This window comes from Chanodichthys erythropterus, chromosome 4, assembly GCF_024489055.1.
Source record: "Chanodichthys erythropterus isolate Z2021 chromosome 4, ASM2448905v1, whole genome shotgun sequence".
In the NCBI taxonomy this organism is placed as follows: Eukaryota; Metazoa; Chordata; class Actinopteri; order Cypriniformes; family Xenocyprididae; genus Chanodichthys; species Chanodichthys erythropterus.
Genome location: NC_090224.1, coordinates 35,187,883 through 35,215,290, shown reverse-complemented (window position 1 = coordinate 35,215,290; position 27,408 = coordinate 35,187,883). Strand labels below are relative to the sequence as shown.

Here is a 27,408-nt window from a genome sequence, read left to right as displayed (position 1 = left end):
GATACTGCAGGTGGCGGATCATTTATAGCCTTTTCTCACAGCAGCTGGAGAGATTACACAGTACAGAAATTGAAATCTACAGTAGGGCTGCACGATATATCGCATGAGATTGTCACGCGCATTTCATCGATAAAGCCGGTTCCCTGATTACCGCTAAATCGCCATCACCTGCTTTCAAATGGAGCGGCATTTAATAGACAGAGCCGTAGTTCACTGAAAAGCCACGCAATATTGCGTTCATTTTCGAAGGCGATACATCTGCGATATGAACGCGATATTGCGTGGCTTTTCAGTGAACTACGGCTCTGTCTATTAAATGCTGCTGCATTTGAAAGCAGGTGATGGCGATTTAGCGGTAATCAGGGAACCGGCTTCATCGATGAAATGCGCGTGACAATCTCATGCGATATATCGTGCAGCCCTAATCTACAGGTAACGCTAATACATGCTAAATACACATAGTCAAGCAATGCTGATGTTGTTAACATTTACAATTTAAAAACAAAGTATAATAATAATAATTTGCACAGTTCGACGTGATCCAAACTAAGCGATCATTAGATTTAATCACCATTGGTAGCGAGATTTATTGTTATGCTTTTTTTCTCAGTTGGTCAGAACAAAAGTGGCAGATTACTTGTTCAGATGACATTTTCCAGTGAAAATTCTTATTTTGGTCAGACTTCCAAGACTACAATCTGTGATTCCGAAGTACAGTGTCCACCGGTGCAGTAACTGACAGCAAACATTCTCCTCAAAACTTCGATTCATCCGCACTGAGGAGCCGCGCCAATACACAACCCACGTAAAGATGATAATTTCGCAAAAAACTGTAGTTGCAGGTTTCAAACAGAGATGGCGACAAAGAGGCAAAACCTACGGGCTTCAGCTCTTACAATAACAACAATTAAATGTTGAATGAGAAAACGGCACGTTCTTATTCATGTATGCTGGATAAAATCGACATATGCAGACACTTGCAGAAAACACGACTTTCTTCCCTAAATAATTGCTCTTTTGCATGTTTTTGTTTACAAACTATAGTTCACCTATTTACATGAACGTAGTTAATCCGTCTCAACTCAACACTAGAAACTAGACTGCAAGATGAGGAATTGTTGTGTTCATTCACAATTTTGTGAGCACATTTGCACCTATTTGCATAACATAAATGGCACTAACAGTGAGTGTAAAAAAAATGAAAACATTACCTGCAGTGTTCATGCTGTGCAATTTCAGTAGCGTCTGGTAGAGCTGCCTGTGCTGTTGATCTTGACACATTTATTAGCATGCAATGCTAACAAGCCTGAAGCTCTTCACTGACCTATTCTCCATAACACTCGACGGTAGCCAGCAGCATCGGCGGCACAGATAAAAGGCATGGATAACTGCCTGTACCTTTAGTCCTGCAACTGAACTATTTATAAACTTTATACTAATACCTACTGGCAGCATTTTCTGTTCTTGTATCAACATTCGAGGGGAATCTTACAATAGTGCCGAGAGTAAATTGCATTATATTTAAAAAGGACAGGAGATACATGTACAGTGGGCACTGGGCATTCGCATTTAATTTTATATTCAGAATCAACTGCATGCCAGGGAGTAAATTAATTCAGACAGGAGAACAAATGCTGGAAAAGCATTCTCTCAAAGGCAAAAATAAAGAAAGAAAGAAAAAGAGGGAGAGGGAAAATGTAATCCCCAAAGAAATTAATTTAATTCTTAGATCCTTTAGGTTTTCAATACACAGACAAGTGAAAACCTGTCAGCAGTGGGATTTGGGATTAGAGACACTGTAATGGAGTGGTTGCTTCAAGCAGGGTGAAATCATTGGCTCCAGGTTATTGTTCAATAAGAGATCACAGTCGCACATCACTGAGATGATAATGAAAGGGGCAGCTGAGGTGAAGACCTGTGAAAGGGCACTTTGTCTAAACAATTTCTTTTATGGATTTAATCTTACGAATAGCTTTACTGTGCTGATGATTGAAGAGAGAGCAGACGCTGAAGTTGAGTTAATGTGTAAGACTAATCGTGAACAAACAAATATGAAGAAAATGTGGTGCTGCCACGGTGTTGGAATTTTCCACTATTTACCGTTTTCCTGAGCAAACAATGAGCACCGCACATGATGGATTCTAACTTCCGTTTACGTGACAACTGTACTTAAAAACAGAAAAGTTTTTCCTTTGCATTTTTTGAAAAGTTTCATGTATAGATGACTACACTAGCTGTGGTTCCTTTCCAATGCATGAAGTGGTTTTTCAGGCAATTCGAAAACAGGATATTTCGCAAAGCTGCAATGGAAACCATTTTTCCGCATTTACAGGTCACCTGGCATATGTAAAAGTCACATGATCATTCTTTAAAGATGGCGTGGTATGTTTGGACAATATACGAGACAGAGTTCTTTAAAAAATATGGGAATACTGGATTCTAAACAACAAAGACATGCCACGATTTATCAAGACCTTGAAACTGATTTTAGGGGGAAAGGCTTCCAGAAATCACGTATTATAACCTCCCAGAAACACCTCATATGTGGCCACTCTCAAGTATAAGGGGCTTTCATTGCCATTAAAGGATTAGTTATCCTCAGAAATTTTTCTCCATATAGTGGACTTCACTGGGGTTCAACGGGTTGAAGGTCCAAATATCAGTTTCAGTGCAGCTTCAAAGAGCTCTACATGATCCCAGATGAGGAATAAGAGTCTTATCTAGCGAAACGATCGTTCATTTTCTAAAAAAGAATAAAATTTGATATATTTTTTAACCACAAATGTTCATCCTGCACTCAAGGCATCAAGGCCGTTTGGTTTAGTCTTTGCACGTTCACTTTGTAAGTTCACAAAGTGAACGTGCAAAGACTAAACCAAATGGCCTTTACAAAAAAAAAGGTAAAACAACGTCGGACGATTATGAAGTTGGAGGAGAAAATGAGATGTAATTTTTCAACCTACCGCAGTACTTCCAGTACGTCACGTGTGACCTTTCCCAACGTAATGCACGGCCCATCGCAGAGCAGTGCAGGATGAGCATTTGTGGTTAAAAAATATATACATTTTTATTTTTTTTTAGAAAATGAATGATTGTTTCGCTAGATAAGACCCTTATTCCTCGTCTGAGATCATGTAGAGCTCTTTGAAGCTGCACTGAAACTGACATTTGGACCTTCCAGCCATTGTACCCCACTGAAGTCCACTATATGGAGAAAAATCCTGGAATGTTTTCCTCAGAAACCTTAATTTCTTTTTGACTGAAGAAAGAAAGACATAAACATCTTGGATGACATGGGGAACAGTAAATTATCAGGACATTTTAATTCAGAAGTGAACTAATCCTTTAATGCCTGGATAAAATAATGGCTAGTGCGGTGGCTGCGGAACTGACATCGCAAGAGGAAAAATTTACGTTTTAGTCGCATAACATCGGTTAATGGAAACAAGACATTTCACAGTAGTAGTAGTTTTTTTTTTTTTTTAAATCAACGTTTAGAAAATAATCTGTGATGGAAACCAGGCTACTGTCAACTACACCATCTCCATTCACACGTATCCACAAAAAACTAAAAATGCTCTATTATACATGCCAGGCCAGTAGCTGATGTGGTCAGAATTAGAATTAGTTGGCAATGTTAGAATTTGGAGCATGTAAATAATGCGTCTTCGCTGGTTGTATTAGTGGTGCAGTAAAGCTGCGGCACTGACAAAAGACGGTCATTGAAACACTGTAAAGTGATGGCACTATGGAGCCATGTGCATTTTTAAACCATTTTCATAGGTTTAACATTACATAATCAGCTCGGAAAATACGGTCATTTGACTGGAAACACCGGAGACCGGAAATGTAAAGGATAATTCCGCTGTGAGTCGGGTGAGACTTTCGCATTCAGGAAAAAGGTGGATACAGCTCTGTAAAGAAAGCACATCTCCTGATATTCTGGAGACAAGATATGGCTGGGGCAGTTTGCTATGTGGGGGTTGTTAGGTGGTTGCTAGGGTGTTGGTGATTATTATGGGATTGCTAGGGGTTTGCTAGAGTGTTCAGGTGGTTGTTAGGCCGTTAATAGGAGGTTTCTATGCGATTATTAGGGCATTGCTAGTGTGTGAGGGCCCGTTTACACCAAGGACAATAAAGATAACGATAAAGATATAATTCTAAAAAAAAATTTTCCAGCTATTGAACAATAAAACACTGACAACCAATCAGAATCCATTGGAATTTAAGGGCTCGTACATTAAAAATGTCAGATAAAATTGCAGAGAATGTCTAGAAAAATCCTCAACTTCTGCCGCGAACAAAGCGAGTCAAGCGACTCGACGGAACCCACAATTCAGTTCGGCAATGCGTGACATCACCCATTCAAAGTAAATGAGAAGCATTAACGCTGACGCCCTGTGTGAATGCAGCGTAAGGGTTTGGTAGTGGTTGCTAGGACGTTTCTATTGTGTTAGTGGCTATTAGGGCATTTATAGACGTTTGATAGTGTTTGGGTAGTTGCTAGGGTGTTACTATGCAATTGTTAGAGTGCTGCTAGGGTTTTGTGGTTATTAGGGCATCCTGGTTTGCTCATGTGTTCTGGGTGGTTGCTAGGGTGTTTCTATGGTGCTGGCGATATTAGGACACCACTAAGGCTTTGCCAGAATGTTCTGTGCAATTTCTAGGCCACTGATAGACAGTTGCTAAGGTGCTCTGGGCACTCGCTAGGGAGTTGCTAGGCTACATCTAAGTCTTTATGATATTCTGATGCCTAGATATGTGTGATGACCGTTTTAAATTCAAGTGGAAATAATGACAGACTTGTTAAACAGCAAGATTCTGTCCTTAGCAAGCACCACTAATGAATATGTCCTATATTTTCTTTTCCTCAGAGTTATTAAGCAGTATTTACAGTGGCATTGTGGCATTCCCTGCGGTGTTGAGCTCCCTGCAGGGCTCTCGGAACTGATGAAGGGGTATTAGCATAATTAGCTAAATGTTAGCTGCTAGCCGGAATGATGGTCCCTCGGTTTGGCCAGCCAACAGCACCAGTCTCATCCAGGCAAAAGAAAGGATGAGACAGTCTAGAGGAGAAAGTTCGGGGGAGGGGAAGAAAGGGAAAGCAAGAAGCTACGATTACTGGAAAGATGCTAAAAACACATAGAAAGCGGGTAAGCAAGGAAGACAGTGGTTAGGAGTGACTGATTAGAACGATCAGAGGAAGTGAGATTGAGAGAGAGATTAAGGCAGTCAGCAAGGGAGAGGCCATCTGCACTCGGAATATGTGGAATTGGTTTTGGGTCTGGAATGTCAGAATAAAGTGTGGATATGGAATGCTTCTGTCTGTACAGAGCTCGAGGGTTCGTGTAAATGTTTGTGTGTGTGTGTGTGTGTCAGCTTTGGTTTTGGTTCAAAATCCCACAGGGATGCAGTAATCCGCGCAAGGCTCCGAGATTTGAGTCTCTAAGCAAAGCGTTTTTCTCTATTTATAAATCTCTTAATCTGCACAAAGGGCCCTGTGAGACACACACAAACCCAAGCCCATGTGTGTGATTCTGTGTATGTGTAATACAAATTTGTGAATAGAGCAGTGTGTTAGCTCTGACGTACAAACAAGGGGCATTTGTAGTGCACGCCACCTGGATTCAATAAGAAATGAGGGTTATTTGGGTCACAGGCCCTGCTCAAAAGTGGGATCAATAATTTTGTATGTGTGCTTCCACATGAAGCTCAGAGACATAAAAGCAGAATCAAGGTGACCTTTAGAGTGGCCTTGACCACTTGACCTGTCACCTCTGAGCTAAAGCATTAAAGAGAGGAGAAAATCTGAAGCATAATTTATAAAGTTACAGAGCTTGGAGATTCAAAATGCAAGTGAAAAATGTGTTCTACTGTTTGTGTTCTACCAAAAATAAAATTGCAAAATAATCATATCGTGAGATATGTCGCAATTGCAAGATCTGTACAGTAAGTGCATTTGATAAATTCACAATTATGAAAAATAGTTGCAATTAAGAAGAATTTAAAGAAATTAAGTCTCAATTGTAATCATTTATAAAGTTGCAGTTGCGAGATATTGTGATATATAAAGTCACATTGTAAGATTTGAAATTGCTAGATATAAAGGTACAATAATAAAACAAATTTACAATTATGAGAAATATATTAAGAATTACAATAAAATTAATTCACAATTGTGAGATATAACCCTAATGCCTTGTAATTGCTATAATGGTACACAAAAATGACGAAGTTCGGTTCGGTACAGCAAGGTGAGAAAAGTAAACTTTTTTTTTTCTTCTTCTTTTTAATTAAACAGTGTTTTACTGAACAAACTGTCTCTGTCTTTAAATTCATTCAATTATAATTAAAACTATACAGGGAGCCCTTACTTGCTATTAAATATAATATTAAAGGTTACAATTAACAACAGAGCTCAAACTATTAAATTCAGTTGCTATTTATTTTATTTTTAGATATAATCATCAACACTGAATAATAATAATAATACAGTTGTATGAGAATATGTAAATTACACAAGGCAGTTTTTGCATTAACTTCTATATCTAATTTTACAATTATGTTTCTCCAATTTGTTGTTGAAATATAATCATTTACACAGTGGCTGTCATAACTTGATTTCATGACGGATTTATTTAAACATTAAATAATTAAGACATCACTAACAGGTTAAGTAAAATATAAGTCATAATATAGGCTAATATAGTGCATATATTTAGTGAAAGAGTTCATTTCTCTAGCGAACTAACAAGCTGTGGGTACTGAATGGCTTTTCTGAGGTAAATACTATGTGACATTGATTACAAGCTGTTTTATTGATGTCTTTCCGCGGTTGAAACACTGATTGAGCGATTACAAGATATGATACATTTCAGTAAGTTGTACTGCATCTTTCAACATACCTTCAGATGTTCATTCTTGTAACTAGTAGTGCAGAGGAAGAGGTGATCGCGTTCACTCGTGTTTTAACTGAGGCTCCTATGTTAGGTGAGCGTGTTACGCCACATCAAAAAGCGTCAAAACTGCATTTATTGTTTGAATTTCGTGATAAAATGGACATAATTTGAAAGATGACACTTTGTTTCTTATCTAAAATAACAAAACACTGAGCTTATTTCGATTATTAATGCTGTTTAAAAGTGGTTAGGCTACAATGTATTACCAGCTGCCGTTAGAAGCTCCGACTCACGCATAGGACTGTACATGTACATTGGCTTGTCTAGCCTGAAAAATAAGCTTTTTTAACTCTATTTGAGCACAAGAAACAACATTTATGGGACATGTCAGATTTTGTTGCTGATTTGAAATATGTTATTTAATTGTGAGTTCGCCAAGCCGTTTTTGAGATTTCAGGATTCCCCCATTCAAATAGACAGGACTTGGTCTTGGATGCCCGAAATAGCTGCAAATATGGCTGCCGAGTGAACAGACTTTCCTTGAAAGGGACTTTGGTAATGCTTACTGAGATGGCACATTCAGACGGGACTAAAATCACTGAGAACATCTGGTAATAATTACTTTAGCCCAACTCTCCATGTAAAACTAATCCCGTCCAAATAGGTCTAGTCATTATTGCAATCTTAGCTCGCTCTATTTGTGCACATTTGACATGTATTTATTTGCAAATCAGCTCAATAAAGAACATAACTGTAAATTTAAATAAGGGCGACACTCTGTCCATGGCTCATTGGAAGTGTTGCCAGTGGGTTGGGTTTCTCTAGTCAGTTTGCTAAGCCTGAATGAGCTGTTGCATTTTTTTGCTCCCCCAGTCTAAGATCAGGACACATTTTGATCATTTTAGGCTAAAAATAACCATTTTTTCAAACCCTTTGCGCATATTAGCTTATGCCATCAGCTTGATATGCGATTTGACTGTCTGACTGAACAGATTACTCATTTTATATAACCATGTCAGAAGTAGTAAGATCAGTCTCATTGTCTAAGTAGAGAACAAGAGGATGCAATATGCAGGCTCTCATTCACATTCACACAGATGCTGTGATCAAAAATGGTGCAAAAATAGTCATGCCCTACTTGCTTATGTTGCATCAACTACTCAGTACAACCCTCCCTTCAACTTGTCAGTTCTAAAATGCAAACAAACTGCTCAATCATCCAGTTTTCACCAACATCATCTTGCTTTTCTCTGTCTATCAATTCTCTGCTACGTACAAAGCTGTCAAACATCTTGACCTTGTGTTTACTAGAAGCTGCCCCCCTCCCCCCAGTCGCTGTGACTCTTCTTCATGTCGGCAATGTTTTATCTCAGCCCCACACTCTCTCCCACTCACCACCTGCCCTTTCCCACCAGAGCCGTGACAGAATTTCACATGCTCTATTCATTTCTTCATCCGTTACCTTACTTCTCTCTTAAGATTGTTTTATTATGGCTTGTTAAAGGACTATGGATTGTCATTGCCTTAGTTCTTTTAATGCTAATGGCCAATGACTTACTTCCTTGGTCACATTTAAGTATTTTCTGTCTCTATGTTAAGAACAAAGTGGTCATTAAAAACAATAGTAACCTATAGGTTATCATATATACATATATATATATATATATATATATATATATATATATATATAGTGAAATAGGAATAAAACTATTGTGGCCATTTAACTCATAGCCCAAGAGGTATAATGACAAAATTAAACCCCAATATATATTTTAATGACGATAAAATTCCATGCCCTTTGTGTCTGTGTATCGACACCAACTGAGTTCCATGTTCAGTGATATAGTGACTCCTAAGGTTACTTTTAGTGTGAATTTCAATATTCAAAAGAATACTTTGATTACCATGTCTATACATGTTCAATATTTCTCTATATTTATATTTTGTACTTTGTATTAATTATTATTTGTACTATCCCGCCACTTCTAAATACATTTATTGCTCTTAACTTTGATGTTAGAAAAGTAGTACAAAAATCCATCAGAATGGCATCACTGAGAAAGTGGGAAATTTGTTTGATTTACAGGCTGACAAAAAACTGCATATTTTACCAACCCCTAGCTGAGAGCCACAGTAAAGTGTTGAGACTCCCGCCTGCTATTATACAGAAGCCACATGCACCAGACTGCCCTTGGTGAAAGCCAAACCAAAAAAAAAAAAAATGCTCCATTACAGTATAGCAGTCAGTGCTTAGAATTCCAGCTATTCCAAATCAGTTCCATTTATGCCCATTCTGTTACTCCTGCTTCTGAATTTTCTTGAAGCATAGGTTGTCTTTTTTAAAAGTACATTAATAGATTGAATACATGACTTTATGAACACATTGACCAACTGGCATCTCTACTTTGAAATCTGAGAAAGTCTGAATAATTTGTATCCTGGTTTGAACAATATTGCATTCTGTCAGACTGAAATTGAGGGCAGAATTGAATACTTTAAACTTTTTATATTTAGCTGTGTTCAGGCATGGTGAGAACAGTGGGTGGTTCACCCCAAGAAGATTGATGAAGTTGACACACTCCCACCCCCTCAAAGGACAACTTAAAGCTTGCAATGACTGCAAGAATTGACTCTAATGGAGAGGACTAGAAGCTTCAATAAGACAATTTCTAGACCCTTGGTTGTAAACAGCTGCCACTACTTCAAATATCTGCATATTTCAGTGTAAATAAGTGGATTGCACAAGTGCCAAGGTGATGCCACAATTTTCTAGGAATGTGGAAACTGTTCTTGCTTACTGTACTCTTCTCATCCACCACTGAAGAGCCCCTATCACATTAGTTTAGATCAGGGTTCACACTTCACTGCCAACATTTTTTAAGGCCATTTTAGGCTAATGGACACTGACTGGTCATACCTTTGTACAGGTCAAGTAGAATAAAACTGGTCATTAAAAATAAATGGGAAAAGAATACACTGAGGAGGTCTACTCCTCAACCCTCTACTAACTCCACTGTCTTAGGCAACACCAAGGTCACTAACAACTAAAAGATCAACCAATTTAAATTTGTGGGCACCACAAAAAGAGCCACTTGAGGGTGGGCAATAAGAATGGGTCAGTATTTGGCCGGTTTTCCCATTTGCGGCACACAGGAAGGTCTGTAACACCTGGAGAAAGTTATTTGTTTGCATTCCCAACAACAATCCCATTACTCCCAACCTCCAACTTAGCTCAGACACATTTTTTGAACCTACCTCCTAAACTGAGCTATAAATGCCTGGTGACTAATACCATGACTGGCTAAAGTAATTGTTTCTGGAACTGAGATGAATACTAATGGATCGCTCTCTCCAGGTTTATTAGACCTCCCTGGTAATGGGTAACTGGAAGGGCACAGGGATGGTGGTGACAGCGCTGAAGCCTGAGGGGACAGCAGTCCAAGACAGATGTTAAGCATACTCATGAGGACATTTGTCATCTGAGTCTCACATTCCTTTAGCTAAACCTGAAAGCCTGAAAGCTCAAGCCTGGTAACTGGAAGGTTCCTGGTTTGATTCCCATTAGAAGAGACCCATGAGTCATCACAATTGTGTCCTTGAACAAGACACTTTACCCAAAGTTGCTCCAGAGGGACTGGCCGTGTAATAACTTGCACTGATTTATGGCCACAGAATGTGACAGTAATGGAAATAAATTCCACTGCTCCTTGTTGTGCAATAATAAATAAAGATTCAATTTGATTCATTCTTCCTAAATGATGCCCTTGTGGCTCAGAGAGCCATTTAATTTAAATAAAAGGAACATTAAACATTAAATAGGAAAAATAAAGTGTCCAGTAAGAATCCCCTAACATTCCCTTCTAGGACCTGTCAGGATCCAGGGAAATTGAGATCAAGAAGTCGGCAGACCAGGAGTACATGTGACTGCCGGACCTTGTCCTTACCTGGACTACACCCTTCTCTGCACTCACCAAACTTCAATCACATATATTCACCACAGTCACTTTATTTTAATAATTAGGGATTCAAGCATGTAGCTCTGAAACCCTATTGTAATTGTTACTATTTCCAAGGATCAGCATTCTCCCCTGAAAGTGATCAGGCAGACCAAACCGTAAGCCATAGATACTTGAAACTTTCATGGATGGTAGTACCCACCCCATCTACACCGTCACCAAGACTTGCCCCAATCGGCCTGATTGTGGTGCTACAACAATCAAAAGTACGTAATGGCTCATGACTCCTGAACCGTTCATCGCAGGCTCAAGTGACTTATATCGCTGTAATCCTTGGACAAACAAAACACACACTCAGTCGTCACCTTGGCGAAATAATCAGATATTTTGGATTTTTCGAAAAACATACTTTTGTGACCTAGGTTTTTCACCCGATCTGAACCAAACCAGCGCAGAAAGATTCTCTGGAGTCTGATTGTCAATAATTTTCAAAAAAAGTCAAAATTTCAAATTACGTCCACGACGGGATGCCAAAATATTCGAGGTGGGCGTGGACACTTTTACTAAAATGGCTATCCCTCTTGAATGGAATGAGATCATTTCACCAAACTTGATACACCTATATATTGGATCGTTCTGTGGTAGTGTGAAAAAAGGACATGGCAACTGGACACTTGGTGGCACTATAAAATAAAAACAACAACACAAAAACGGCCATAGCTACGCAACTGTCAGTCTCATTGACTTGAAAACGGGCATGCAGTGTCTTCGTCCAAGGTGGTGCAATTGTCTATGAGAACATTCGTGCATCTCAAAAAACACAACCGGCTGTCAGACAAGGTTAATGGAGGCCAATCAGAACGAAAGTCAATGGGGCTGTTTGACTTACGGCCAATAAAGGATTGTATATCACACCTTTTTTTTGCAAATGCCTGACATTCATACCACATGGTAGAACTCCTTTACTCTGAGCAACTTTGCCTCTAGGACCACTGCTGTCAATTGAACCGTTCGTTAAATATTGGAGATTATTTAAAAAACTTACTTTTGCAAACTAGGTTTTTGGGCTCAACCTCGATAACTATTAAAAAGCTTAAAAGTCTATATTTCTTAGTTAACTGCATTAACGTTAAAGGCCCTAAAGCACTTGAACCCTGATAACTGTATTATTTAATGGTTATTTTATTTAAAATAAAACACCTTTCTGAGGCTGAATATTGTATCCACTGCAATGTTTTTTGTTTGTTTTGTTTTTTTTAAATCAATTCACATCTCTCTAGTCAGTAAACTTCACAACTCTTCAGACCTAGATTCAGTTCCCACACTATTGTACCAATGATTTTTTCAGCCGCTTATGATTACTTTGCAAGGATTTCTAAAGTTGGCATGAAATGGAAACTGCAGCCAACTTTACTTCCATACTGTGATGCATGTCTGAGTGAAACTGATTATAGAACAAGAAAAAAGATGTAGGGTGGGACTTGATTTTATTGATTGGTTATTGATTGGATTGTGAGCATTGCATATCGGAATGGAGACAGTTCTGACTGCATCACAGCGCATCCTTGCAAAACAGAGAAGTCTGGCATATTACAATAAGTAATGGCATTAAAGATTACGAGGTCAATGCATTGATGAATCGACCGCAACCAGATCATTAAAATGTATTAAGAAAATAAATGGTTAATTTTGAGTTCTTGCCAATTTTAAAACCATGTTACAAAGACTTCTCTCACACACAAGAATTCTAACTCACAATTTCTAGCCGATTAAATATTTTGCAAAGATAATAATTGAAATTTCAATAGGCTTTCCAAGGATTTACTAATTTGAATGTCTTTTAAAAAATGACTTTCCAGGCCTACAAATGATCATTTTTAATTTCCTATCCTTTCCAGGTTTTCAATGATGTTGGAACTGCGTAGATTTTGTAATAAGTTATCCAGGAATTAAACCAAAAAAAAATAGGCAAAATATGAAAAAAGGGGAAATTATCATGCAGAAATGCAACAAGATCCATATCAATCTATACATCTCTCCCACTTGCATCGTCCTTCTCTCCATCACTCTATCCCTATCCTCCTGCTCCCTCCCCTGAATCACTCCATCCCTGTCCTCTGACAAGCCCAGACTGGGGAGACGCTCAGATTGGTGTGAAATCGATATTTAATGGGACTGTGCGTGTACGTGTGTGTAGGATTGATGTTGTGGGTCTCAGAGGATTTTAGAGGCTAAGCGTATGTCAGGGGAGATATTTATTGTGCATGCGCGCGCGTACGTCGTTAAGCTCAGATTGGTGTGAAATTGTGGTTTAATGGACAGGAAATGGTGTGTGTTATTTTTGGAGCAGACCTCTCTCATCGCCTCAGAAACTAATGAGCCACAGTCTCTCCAGGAGACCAAATGCACACACACCAACAGCGATCGGTTACACACCTCAAAACTACACACTCATTTATCATTTACAAACACAGACGTACCCCCCTCCCCCCTCCCCTCCCATCGCACACATATAAATACCAAAAAGGCATTTTAGTAACAGTGTCAGTCTGTGAAGACGCATTCAATTTCTTAAACACAAACATCCATTCTGTTGCACATTTGTAAGTTAGATAAGACAAGCGACTCACTCATTCCACAGTCCTGTGTTAACATGCAAGGGTGAATGTGTATACACAGGTAAGCAGAACACCCCAGTTGGACCAGGAGGTGAAAAACAAAATGTGGTTTTTCTGCTGCTTGGTTGTACAATGAAAGAAAGGGAGAGAGATTTCCAGCTGGAAATCATGAAATCTGGCATTGGACTAGACAGAATCAAGGTGACCTGATGCCACAGGGTGCATGTGCTCAAACAGACACACACACAAACACACACACTCTCTCTCACTCAAACTCGCCTATTGACTTTGACAAAAAAAAAAAAAGATTTAAAATTAAAATTTGTAGCCAAGTTTCATATAAAAATCGAAAACTAGAGCTGCACAATTAATCAAAATTATAGCTTATTAATCTAAATTATAGTTTAATTTGATTATCAAATGGCAAATGCTCCAATTTAATTCAATATCTGTGCTGCACTTCCTGCAGTTTTCCAACAAAATAAATGTTAGTATTGTAAGTTTTTGTATATTTGTACTGTAAAGTAAAATTATTAGTATATTATTTTTCTTAAATACTATTTTTCATTTAATAATTTAGAATTATTATAATTTATTTAATTCTTATATGTGAATAATTTAGAATTCAATAATAAATTTAATAATAATCATAATTCAAATATTATAATTCATTTTATTATAAGCCCTGGAAGGGGGCGATATACTGGCTAATACTGGTCAATAGAGATATGTTAACCAGAATACATTTTTGAGTATCATTTCTATTCAGGTTATGCCAGTGTTTCCTGCAATGGAAGTTAAAAACAAACATGTTCCAACCAAAATCAAAATGTACTTGATTTGTGAATTTGTCTTGATTCACAGAACTTGCATTATAGAATGCAAGGAGATAAAAAAAAACATAATAAAAATATTAATATTATTATAATATTATAGACATATTGATATATAATCTTACATTTAATTGACCAAATTTAGCCTACAAACAAATACAGCAAACCTAGAGCTTTTCTTTTTTTTCTTTCTTTTTTTTTTTTTTTTAAATCACATTCTGTATCACAATCACATTTTTTTTTTTTTTATCTGGGAGGCTAAATAAATAAATAAATAGCAATTAGACCTAACTTAAACCGAAGAATTTAAAGCAAAATCAGTCATAATCAATCATCAGGCTCATGTGCCCTTGAACACTTTATTTTATGGTCATTTAATTTTAAATAAATGCATTTCACTAGTCTCTAGTCCTACTTTCAGGGTTCCCACAACATTTGAGCAATGAATTTCCATGATTTTTCCAACCAGTTATTTCTAGATAATTAAATATTTTACAGCGGATCATGACACAGCGGATTTACTTATGATAGAACTTTCCATAAGTTTTCAAGACTATCAATTTCCATGACTTTTCCTGGCAATTACAGTTATAAAATTATCTGTTTTTTCCAAGTTTTCCATGACTGTGGGAACACCATAAACAATCTATCCAGAAGTTAATCAACTGGAATAAATCTACTAAGAACCTTTGCCAAAATACAACTTTCATGAAAATGCTGCCACAGACCAAGCAAGGACATTATTTAAAATTTAATTTCAGCCAAATTTTGCTGTAAATCTTCATAGATGAGCACAACACAGAAGTCATAGGAAAACCAATCACATGAAGGCATGAACCAATCCTGGCACCTGTTCATGTGCTCTCAGTTAAAGTGCTAAATGCAGTGGGCATGAACAGATATGTCATGCCTTTCTCCTTAAATGGCCTCGCTCTCATGCTGTTCCAGGGCGGGAGGCAGTGTGGTGCCACAAGGACCCTCAAAGTGATATCTGTTGATGAGAAACACATCTCAAATAAACCACACACAGGTGTTCAATTTGTTTTATGGTTCAGTGTTTGCTCAAATGCAACAGCAAAAGACGCCAAAGTCCGTGCACACGCGGAGGCTTGTGTGCACTAGAGCAGCTATGAGTTTTCCTCTTAAATGGGCTGACTGAGAGGCACCTCTATGACTCATGTAAAGAGATAGTTTGTGTATTTGTATGTCTTACTTAAAGCGCTCAGTAGCAGGTGTGCACTCCATGTTGAATTCAGCTACAGGCACTCCTCTACCCGCCACCTGAGGAGCGAACATGGCCGCTGGGTAAACTACGGAGGAGGTGCCCACCTAGAGACAGGAAAACAACGTGACGCACGCGGAATACAGTTGGAGGTGACAAATTCTTTATGTAAAGGTGTCAAAATACACACCTGTGTTTGGAATTGATGAGATTGTGTAATAAATGTTTAGGATGACACTTATGCTCTGTTCTAAAACCTAGTGAGCTGCCTTGAAGCCTAAATTGGGAGCTTCCTTCTTAGGCAGCATTCTAACTATCACAGCATGGACAGGGCTTGACATTAACCCCAGCCAACCTGATAGATGCAGGTGGATTTCAGAGTGGCGTGTAAGGCAGTCACTCCTACTAGCCACTTTGACGGGTGCATCTGAAATAATAAACTATGTGCAATGCAGTGTTGTCAAAAATATAGATTTTTTCAATACATATCGATACTGAAATATCTGAAACGCTTCCAATGCACATTTTCTGCAGAATAGACACACAATACACTAATTCTAACAGAGCTTGAATTTCGGCGTGGGATTGCGCTAATTGTGCATAATTTTACTCTGGTCTTGAGTATTCACGTAAACACAGTCAGTATGTTTTAAGTGAACGTAAACAGAAGAGAATGAAAACGCATGTCTAACAGTATAATGGATCCGTGCGTCAGGTCTTAAAGTGACGGCAGCCTAATTTACCTGCTGCCGAATTATGAGATAATATTAAAAATATCTATATGGCAGTTTTTTCCCATGGTATCAATGTCAAAACTGTGGCCAGTGAAAATGCTGAGTGGCTAGTAACTTTGGAAAACCACTAGCCACAGTGGCTGGAGAGCAAAAAAGTTAATGTCAAGCCCTGGAAGGGGGCGATATTCTGGTTAAAACGATAAACCAAGAGAGATATGTTAACCAGAATACATTTTTGAGTATCATTTCTATTCAGGTTATTCCAGTGTTTCCTGCAATGGAAGTTAAAAACAAACACGTTTTAACCGAAATTAAAATGTACCCGATTTGTGTGTATGAATCAGTCTAATGAATCTTGTCTAATGAATGACTTATTTAGTGACAGGCCGATTTCAAAACACTGCTTCAGGAAGCATCGGAGCACAGAGCGCCAAAGTCACGTGATTTCAGCCGTTGACAGTTTGACATGCGATCTGAATCATGATTCGATACACTGATTCATTTGTGCTCCAAATCTTCCTGAAGCAGTGTTTTGAAATCGGCCATCACTAAATAAGTCATTATTTTGTTTTTTTGGCGCACCAAAAATATTCTTGACACTTTATAATATTAATATTGAACCACTGTACTCACATGAACTGATTTAAATATGTTTTTAGTACATTACTGGATCTTGAGAGAGGAAGTGTCAATTGCTCCCTATGGAGGCCTCACGGAGCCATCGGATTTCAACTAAAATATCTTAATTTGTGTTCTGAAGATGAACGAAGGTCTTACGGGTGTGGAACGGCATGAGTGTGAGTAATTAATGACAGAATTTTCATTTTTGGATGAACTAACCCTTTAAGCTATTTTTGCATATCGAAGGCTCATGAAACTTTACTTAATGTAATTTCTGACAAGAAGTGATGTCTGCTAATTGATTCCAGTGGAGTCTGATGTTAGTCTGTTGCTAAGCTAACAACTCGATACTTTAAAAATACATGTGACGTGATGCTAATTTTGGAGTTCTTCAAAATAAGGTATTATAGAAGGCAGAATAATGTTGCAGCTTAACTTCTTGATGCCCAAAAATGCCTTCTATCTATGCAGCTCACAAGGTAGGTTCTGTAATAAGCAGATTATGCAATTTTATGCATTTATGTGTGATCACTTACCACTAAGCAGAGATCACACTTTTCCAGCTCCTGCTCCACAGCAGTGAGAATATCTGAATCTAAAGTCTCTCCGAACCAAACCACATGAGGCCTCAACAATCCGTTACAGCCCCTCCTTTCACACCTACAAACACAAAGTACAAAATTAACATCTCTGAACGTGAAACATTAGACACATGGATATCTGCTGCCCACTGCTGGAGAAAAAGTGTTACTATTCTCAAAATCTTGATAAAATTATTTCTATAGTGATCTTTATATCTTTTTTCATTTCTCCCTGAAGTCCAGCTATAATATTCGTCGAGGTTTCTTGCACCAAAACAGTCCTAATTTTGTATTACATGGCTACCCTCCCTCCCTCTCTACATTAAACAGCCTTACAGTATGTTTATAGTAAAGCAAACTACAGCTCTGCATTCCAGCAGCATCCGATTAGATTTGTTGTGGCACAGGACATCATTCCTGATTTGTAGGCGGGAGTGGGCGACGTTCCTAAGAGTTGATAGTGAGAGCAGACTGAGAGGTAATAATGCAATTACATTACATTTTCTTCATGTTTTTGAAAGGTTCATATGCTCACCAAGGCTTCATTTTAAAAATGGTAATATTGTGAAATATTACAACTTAAAATAGCTGCTGTTTTTATTTGAATATATTGTAAAATTTACTCCTCTGATGGCAAAGCTGAATTTTCAGCATGAATATGCAGATTTGGAGATCAATAAAAATTTCTTATTATTATCATCAATGCTGAAAACAGTTGCTTAATGTTTTTGTGCAAGCCATATATATATATATATATATATATATATATATATATATATATATATATATATATATATATATATATATATAGATATAGATATATAGATATAGATTGTTTAATTAATCAAAAAAAGAAAGTTCAAAAGAACAGCATTTATTTGAAATTGATTTATTTGTAACAAATGTAAATGTCTTTACTGTCATTTTGTTCAGTTTAATTTGTCCTTGCTGGATAAAAGTATTAATATCTTTCAAAACCCCAAACTAAAGGGTAGTGTAATTTTCAGTTCCTTGCAAGCTAAAAAATAAATAAAAAATTGCAAAACGGATTCAGATTCTGAATAAAATCTGAACAAACCCATGCAAAGACTTCCAAGCAACTGTGTTTATTAAATATCTACCCAAAACAGCTGCATTTCACTAGATGCCGCAATTTCTGACCTATGATCATGTTTTACTGATCTGCATTTAACAACGAACACTCTCACAAACCTGGGCAGATGCTCTACTGGTATTCGGGCATCCTTAGCTTTGGGGTCAGGCTCTCTGAGGATTGAGAAAAGAAAGACAATTCATATTTTTAACGAAATATGAGGGCAAAACAAGGCTTTCCTCCAGTGCCCACCAGTTTTACAAGGTTTGTGCTAAGTACTAATGTAGTAAGACATATATTAAATATGTATATATTTATGATATTAAAAGACCAAATTCAATATACACTTTATGGATGATGCATACTTTGTACAGGCAAGCAGATGATCCCAGAATATAAACACAACAAGTGGTTACTCGTTAAGCGTTTTTCGAAAGAAAACCATTATAAAGATAACACAACCATTTTGCATGTTGTGTTCATATTCTGGGCTCATCTGCTCGCCTGTATATAGTATGCATCTTCAATAAGTTTTATATTGAGTTTCCTCTTTTAATATCACCGTTTTAGTTTACTGTTAAGCTGTTTTTAGTGATTGAAGTACTGCAGCAGGTGCTGTATATGGATCACAAGTGCCCAAAACTTGCCTTTTGATCACTTTTTTGGTTTTTTTCTTTTGAGATGACAGGTCTGTAATTCAGTTCTATGCATGTTTTCCCTCCAGACTTAAAGAGTTAGTTCACCCAAAAATGAAAATGATGTCATTAATGACTCACCCTCATGTCGTTCCAAACCCGTAAGACCTCCGAACACAGTTTAAGATATTTTAGATTTAGTCCGAGAGCTTTCTGTCCATCCATTGAAAATGTATGTACGGTATACTGTCCATGTCCAGAAAAGTAATAAAAACATCATCATTTGAAGCATCTAAAATATATTTTGGTCCAAAAATAACAAAAACTACGACTTTATTCAGCATTGTCTTCTCTTCCGGGTCTGTTGTTCATCCGGGTTCATGACTCGGGTTCAGTGAACCACAGCGCACTGCTGACGTAAGACGCTGCTGACGTGTTATCTGGTGCGCCAGAGTTTCGTTTACAGTCTGAGGGACATGCACACTGTATTCAAGCTATTTTTTAAAATGGTGCGTAAGTGTGCATGTCGCGGATGTCCTAATCGCCAAAAACAATGGCGTAAAAGTGCATTACCAACGCCGACAGATGAAAGGATTCAATGGAATCAATTCAGTGGAATCAATTCAATGGAAATCAATTCAATGGAAAGGATTCCGGAAGAGAATACAATGCTGAATAAATTCGCATTTTTTATTATTTTGGACCAAAATCTATATAAGATGCTTCAAAAACTTCTAACTAACCCACTGATGTCACATGGACTACTTTGATGATGTTTTTATTACCTTTATGGACATGGACAGTCTACCGAACATACATTTTCAATGGAGGGACAGAAAGCTCTCGGACTAAATCTAAAATATCTTAAACTGTGTTCTGAAGATGAACGAAGGTCTTAAGGGTTTGGAATGACATGAGGGTGAGTCATTAATGACATAATTTTCATTTTTGGGTGAACTAACCCTTTAATAGCCGCATTTCCACTGCAGGAACTTTTCCCAGAACCAGGGTCTAAATGAAGTTCCAGGTAAAAATGTCAACCTCAGACAGTACCTGCTCACGAGATTACTTTCGGTGGTGGGACTTGGATGTTGAACATGCTGATTGGTTGAGTTCACACAGCATTTTGATTGAATGACTCCACACAGCATTTTATTTCAACCACCATTTTAAAAGTCTGTTGCGTTCAGTAAGAGTTGTTTGCTATTCAAATCGACAATGGAGTTTAAAAAATACGACCGATGGACTGACGACGAGGTTCAGGCTTTATTGAGCTTATATGTGGAGGATGAAATCCAGCGGGAAATGGAAAGTTGTGCGCAGTCTTACGTCACAAGACTAATCTTCACGGTACTTTAGACCACGATGAAAACGCAGACAGCAACAGGTCTAGGGGAAAAAAGTTCCCGGGACAAATTTTCCGGGTAATTTCGGTGGAAAAGCTTATGAATAAGGAGCATATAAGGAGAGTGCAGTCTCTTGTGATTTAATTATTTGATGAAATAATGATGTGTTTGCATGAGCTTTTACCCTTTCCCCTCCAGAGCAGGGCAGATTGGACTCTTATGGTTGGCTGTGACTTCTCCACAGCTCATGCAGCGAGTTTTAAATAGACTTCCTAGAGAGAGAGATAGATCAGTTGAAGAGAAGACCCTCAATTAGAAGGATTGATTGTTTGGAAAGATAGGACAAGAGCCCCACCCACCAAATAGACCAATAGACCAATCATTTTCAGTTCTGTTTTCCAGATTTTAGCTAGTAATAAATGTACTATAACAGTGACATGATCCAGTCCTGGTTTGAGTTGGTGTTGTCTCACCGTGGATCTCATAGACGTGTTTGGAACCAGCACGATGGTGCAGTTCATCGATGTTCTGAGTGATAATCACAACAGAGCGCCCCTGCTGGCTGAGACGGGACTCACACTCCGCTATAGCCAGATGTGCTGGGTTTGGCATCTTACTGCGCATTACCTGCAAATAATATGTTATTAGCATTCAACCAAACACTAACTTTTATTTAAAGGGGTGGTTTATTATGATTTCACTTTTTTAAGTTTAGTTAGTGTGTAATGTTGCAGCATCTGCAAAGTTACGACGCTCAAAGCAAAGAGAGATATTTTCTTTTAAAGAATTCAATGTTTAAGGACTACAACAAACAGCTGGTAGGGACTAAAACAAGCTTCTTCTTCCAAACTTCAGGGACTACAACGAGCTTTTAATTTACATAAACCCCGCCCCCGAGAACACACAACAAAGGGGGCGAGGAATTGATCACTGAAAGGAAAAAAATGCCATTATGATATTGGTAGTTATTTAGTCAGCAATGTGTGACCCACCTCACGCCTGTAATGGTAAAATTCCCATACTAAAGAAGGATCTCGAGAGAAAGCTTCAGGGGTTGCCAAATCCTGAAAGACAAAAATAAGTGGAGAAACCAAGAGATGGTCCTTTTATAAGAATGACAAAAAACAGTTACACATCCCAAATCAATATATATAATATGTGTGTGTGTGTGTGTGTGTGTGTGTGTGTGTGTGTGTGTGTGTGTGTGTGTGTGTGTGTGTGTGTGTGTGTGTGTGTGTGTGTGTGTGTGTGTGTGTGTGTGTGCATATGCTGTGACTACAGTATGTTACCTTTCATTATTATTAAAGGTGCCCTAGATTCAAAAATTGAATTGACCTCAGCATAGTTAAATAACAAGAGTTCAGTACATGGAAATGACATACAGTGAGTCTCAAACTCCATTGTTTCCTCCTTCTTATATAAATCTCATTTGTTTAAAAGACCTCCGAAGAACAGGCGAATCTCAACATAACACCGACCGTTATGTAACAATCGGGATCATTAATATGTACGCCCCCAATATTTGCATATGCCAGCTCATGTTCCCAACATTATGAAAGGCATTAGACAAGGGCAGCCAGTAACGTCTGGATCTGTGCATAGCTGAATCATCAGACTAGGTAAGCAAACAAGAACAATAGAGAAAAATGACAGATGGAGCAATAATAACTGACATGATCCATGATAACATGATATTTTTAGTGATATTTGTAAATTGTCTTTCTAAATGTTTTGTTAGCATGTTGCTAATGTACTGTTAAAGTGGTTAAAGTTATCATCGTTTCTTACTGTATTCACGGAGACAAGAGCCGTCGCTATTTTCATTTTTAAACACTTGCAGTCTGTATAATTCATAAACAACTTCATTCTTTATAAATCTCTCCAACAGTGTAGCATTAGCCGTTAGCCATGGAGCACCATCAAACTCATAAACATCCAAATGAACACTGTACTTATGCAATTAGACATGCTGCATGACGAACACTTTGTAAAGATCCATTTTGAGGGTTATATTAGCTGTTTGAACTTTTTTTATGTTGTTTAAGGCAAGCGTGAGCTCTTGGGGCGTGGAGCACGAGAATTAAAGGGCCACACACCCTGAATCGGCTCATTTGTAATTATTATGTTATTATTTGTAATTATGCCCCAAGCATAATTATGCAGTTAAAAAAATTAACAAAAAAAAAAATCTATGGGGTATTTTGAGCTCAAACGTCACAGACACATTCAGGGGACACCTTAGACTTATATTACATCTTTAAAAAAAAAGTTCTAGGGCACCTTTAATGTTTATTTGTGTGCATATGTTGTGACTACAGTATGTTACTGTTTATGTGCTCTGTTATAGGAAGCCTGACAGATTTGGTCAGATCTGTCAAACAGATGTTGAAAGTTTAGAGTCATTATTTACAATGCAACATGTAAACTATGTTTTACAGGGCCATTTGTATATAACTGTGAAACATAAATAAAAGAAAAGTCATACGGTTTAATATAAAACAGGTACCCTACTACTGCACCTTTTCCACTACTTTTCAACGTCTTCAATGATTCACAGATTCAATCAGGCCTTTCACACAGCAAAGGAAGACTTCATTGAGAAGTGCATTTAAGCTTATTTATGTTGTGAAACAGAGCTTAGTTACTCGTACTCACACTGTTACTCGAACTTCAAGTACATATACAGATTTTTTTGTCTTTTTAGGGCCTTCAAAGTTTATGTGTGCAGATTAATGAAATATGTTTGATATATTTTTTTACATTCACTTAATATTTTTTTATTCTGCTTTCTGATAATTTGATATATTCTAAATATTTTTCTAAATTAAATTATTTTATTTTTTTATTTATATACATATAAAAAAAAAAAAATATATATATAGATATATATATATATATATATATATATATATATATATATATATATATATGTGTGTGTATATATACATTAAAATATATTTTATATTTTTCAGATAACATTTTAACAATTTGTTTTAGTATGATGATTATTATTTAATTTTTTTAAATTTCATTATCTAAATATTATTACATTTAATTTTTTCCTCACACAGTATTGATTTTTTGTTTTTTTACATATAAAAATATATAGCTGCCTTTATAATATCAACTGTGTAAACAATGTTTTGTTAAAAATGTACAAATGCAGACAGTTTCCTGTGATGGGTAGGTTTAGGAGTAGGGGTAGTGTAGTGTAGGGGGAGAGAATATACAGTTATTACAGTATAAAAACCATTACGCCAATGTAATATCCTCACAAAGACAGCAAAACAAACCTGTGTGTGTGCGTTACCTGTGCTTGCCATTTCCTCCAGTAGCCCCCCTGTCCTCTAAAGGTTGGTACGCCACTCTCTGCACTCACTCCAGCCCCCGTAATGATAGCAATGTGCTTTGCTTTAGCAAACTCCTTATGAAATTTTGTTAAATCTGCAAATAAACACAAATTGTAAATGATTTAGTTCACAGTCATTAACACAACATCCCCAAAAATCTTTTCAGAAATATCCATTTAAAAGTGCTAATGTCCTACTTGAGCTTGGTCTGGCCATCTCTGGAGAGTTCCAGTTCAGTCTGACTGCTGCACACAGGTGAGAGGTCAAACCCCTACAAGCCAACTGCCGCACAATCATCGAGGGTTAAATGTCTCGCTGCACAGCTAGAAAATCAAAAAATATACCTATAAAATAACCCAAAACACAATGTACTCACCAGTAGACATACACAGAATCAGAGAATGAGATTAAACCATTTCCTCTTTCTGTAAGTAAATGTAGATTTACTAGAAATGAGGTGTGTCCTAAAACTAGTTTTACAAGTTGTGAAATTCTGGAATGATATCCTTCTCCCATTCATACTCTCACAAATTGAAAAAATGTTAAGGCCCTATGTACAGCCCAAAATAAAAGGTTTGGTTTAAAGAAATTATGACGGATATAAATATATAACCCTCTGTTGTGCAGCACCTTTATGAAAAGAAATAAAATAAAAAATGCATATTCGCTTGTTATATTTTCACTTGATTACATTATAAAGTTTGAGATTATATATTTAATATATATTTATACCACTAAATCGCCATCATCTGCTTTCAAATGGAGCGGCATTTAATAGAGCCGTAGTTCACTGACAAGCAACGCAATATCGCGTTCATTATCGAAGGCGATTCATCTGCGATATGAACGCGATATTGCGTAGCTTGTCAGTGAACTACGGCTCTGTCTATTAAATGCCGCTCCATTTGAAAGCAGGTGATGGGGATTTCGCGGTAATCAGGGAACCGGCATTAGTGACGAAATGCGCGTGACAATCGCATGCAATATATCGCCCAGCCCTAATTTATAGTGAATTTTACTTTCCATCCTTCTGTTTTTATGGTTTTTATTATTTTTGATGTGAAACAACAACAAACCTCTGTAACTAATCAGTTGATTTTGATTACATAAACCCAAAAGATATTTTTAAAACAACTTTTGAAATTTTGATACTATTAAAAAAATTTACTTAAAGGTGCAATTCAATATGTAAAAATTTCTGTCCGCTAGAGGCCTATTCAAAACAAAGGAGTAGCTTGATGACGACAAGTTTGAGTGTGGACATCTTGGGACATCTTCACCTCACAGCCAGTGGAAAACAATCGGGATAGGACTCGGGAAGAAATCATGTTCATGGATGCGATTATTAACGTTACTGTAGTGTGAAGCAGAGCAGGACCGAGTGTTGTGGGAGCTGAACGAGGAGCTGGAGCGATTGCGCAACACACGCCTCACGAGCAGCGGGACTTTTATTATGACACAGTCGCCGGCGCCGCCTCTGCTTTACGGTCATGAGTATGAGGTAACAGCTCTGTTTATCATATTAGATACATTTGAGTGTGTTGAAAATGATGTTATAACGTTACTCTCTGCGTTTGCTCAGCGGCTGCTGTGAGACACTGTTGCACACTGCAGTAAAATAGATCGATTTCTACAAATTAAAACCGGAAACCGAGGGTAACACGGGTGTGACGCAATTGACAGGCGACTCCTCACACGTCCCGGAGCCTTGGTTAAAATTGCAATTTTCTCACGATTTACAAATAGTTGCAAACATTTGGGATACTCTCAAGTAAATAAGTACTCAAGTGAACAAAATATATATCACTGGCCTAGTGGTTTTTGGATATTTTACTGCAAAAATCTTACATATTGTAGCTTTAAATTTGACACCCCAATGTAAGCTTTTATTTCAAGTCTGTTACGAATTATGTTCTTTATTTACAACCTGTTCAGACAGTTGCATAAGAAATAAAATCATACTTCGGTCAATTATAATTATGAGATAAAAAGTTGAAATTATGACATTCATACATATGAGATTAAAAGTCATAATAATGACATAAATCAACATACTATGACATACTGTCATAATTATGAAGGAAAGTCATAATTTTGACTTTTTAATCTCATAATTATGACTCAGTATGTCATAATTATGAGTCATAATTTCAATATATCTCATAAATGACATAAATTGTCAAAATTATTACTTTTTTTTTTTTTGTCATAAAGGATTTGCCAAAACAAAATGGTCTTCATTAAATGGTACCATTACAGAAAAATGAACAGAGAACAGAACTGGGGTAGTGCAATAATTAAATCTTTAATAAACATATGTGGACCTTGAAGGACATTATAAAATTGACCACAGCTCTGCAGAGGAGCTAACTTCGCAAGGTGAAAACTAAAATAGTTTAAGTATAAGAACTCATCTGTAGATTGACAAGCACTTGATGGGTCAAACATCATCAACAACAAAGCAGCAGATGACTTGAACACATGAACACACAGCTCTCGTCGAACAGAAAGAAAGGAAAGGCTTGACCGTTACCTGCGTATGTTCCGTCACAGACTGTGTAGAAGTGGAGCAGAAGATGAAATCTGTACTTGTTTCATCCACTCAGTTTCTGTTATGACGGGTGCGCCACACGAAGGCAAATGTTACTAATCACCTCTGAGGAGTTTGGTGGCTCAAAAAGCACAATCGCCTATTGAGTCACATTCAAACGCGTGAACATTTTTATAGTTATTAACGATACATGTACACTATTAAGTATAAACGTTTAAACAAGCTCACATCAATGATTGTTATCTGACAAAAAACAAAGAAAAATCAGCCACAGTAACTTCTATAAAATTATTTTAGAAACGCCATTCCAGTAAACACATTCGACTGTGATTGGTCCATCCTGTCCATCGCGGAGAAAAGTAACTGTTACCGCGTGTCTATGCGCTGCTTTAGCGGCGGTCTGGACAATAATTTGCACCTGAATGATCACACTGAGAAACTAATAGACAATAAATTGGTATTTCAAAAATGGAGATTTAAAATATGAAAATTGTTATTTATACACATTGTATTTGACCAATAAGAGAAAACGTCTGGGCCGCTAAACCCCGCCCATTTCATTCTTATTTATTTGAGAGGAACTCACCGGTAGTGACGACAGTGGGTTATGATGAGAGCGGCCTCTAGTGTGGAGTAGATATTTTTGTCAGTGATAAAGAAGCTTGAAATATAATAAAAACGCTGATTTCATCGATAGCCCGGTATGTTAAAGTGAATTTAATATTTATTTTTTGGTTATATATAACCGTACCTATTTATTATCAATTCCCAATTCTTTATTCCGTATAATTCACAAATTGCTACAAATTTTCTTGGCATTCAAAATTATTTGAACATTGTTCCAGCCCTTAAAGTATTAGTTCACTTTCAAATTAAAATTTCCTGATAATTTACTCACCCCCATGTCATGCAAGATGTTCATGTCTTTCTTTCTTCAGTCGAAAAGAAATTAAGGTTTTTGTATTAAAC

At 37.2% G+C, this 27,408-nt stretch overlaps 1 protein-coding gene across 1 annotated transcript; it reads right to left on the bottom strand.

Moving 5' to 3' along the window:
• Window positions 1-13,349: 13,349 nt before the first annotated feature.
• sirt5 (sirtuin 5) lies at window positions 13,350-26,877 on the bottom strand. Its single transcript, XM_067383479.1, has 11 exons — window positions 26,668-26,877; window positions 26,422-26,578; window positions 24,086-24,211; window positions 23,849-23,982; window positions 21,531-21,602; window positions 21,012-21,165; window positions 20,723-20,810; window positions 18,677-18,730; window positions 17,420-17,543; window positions 15,520-15,635; window positions 13,350-15,297 (listed from the first exon to the last, which is right to left on the bottom strand). Exons 3-11 carry the CDS (start codon window positions 24,183-24,185, stop codon window positions 15,225-15,227), a joined length of 915 nt encoding a protein of 304 aa, XP_067239580.1. The 5' UTR covers window positions 24,186-24,211; window positions 26,422-26,578; window positions 26,668-26,877; the 3' UTR covers window positions 13,350-15,224.
• Window positions 26,878-27,408: the final 531 nt, after the last annotated feature.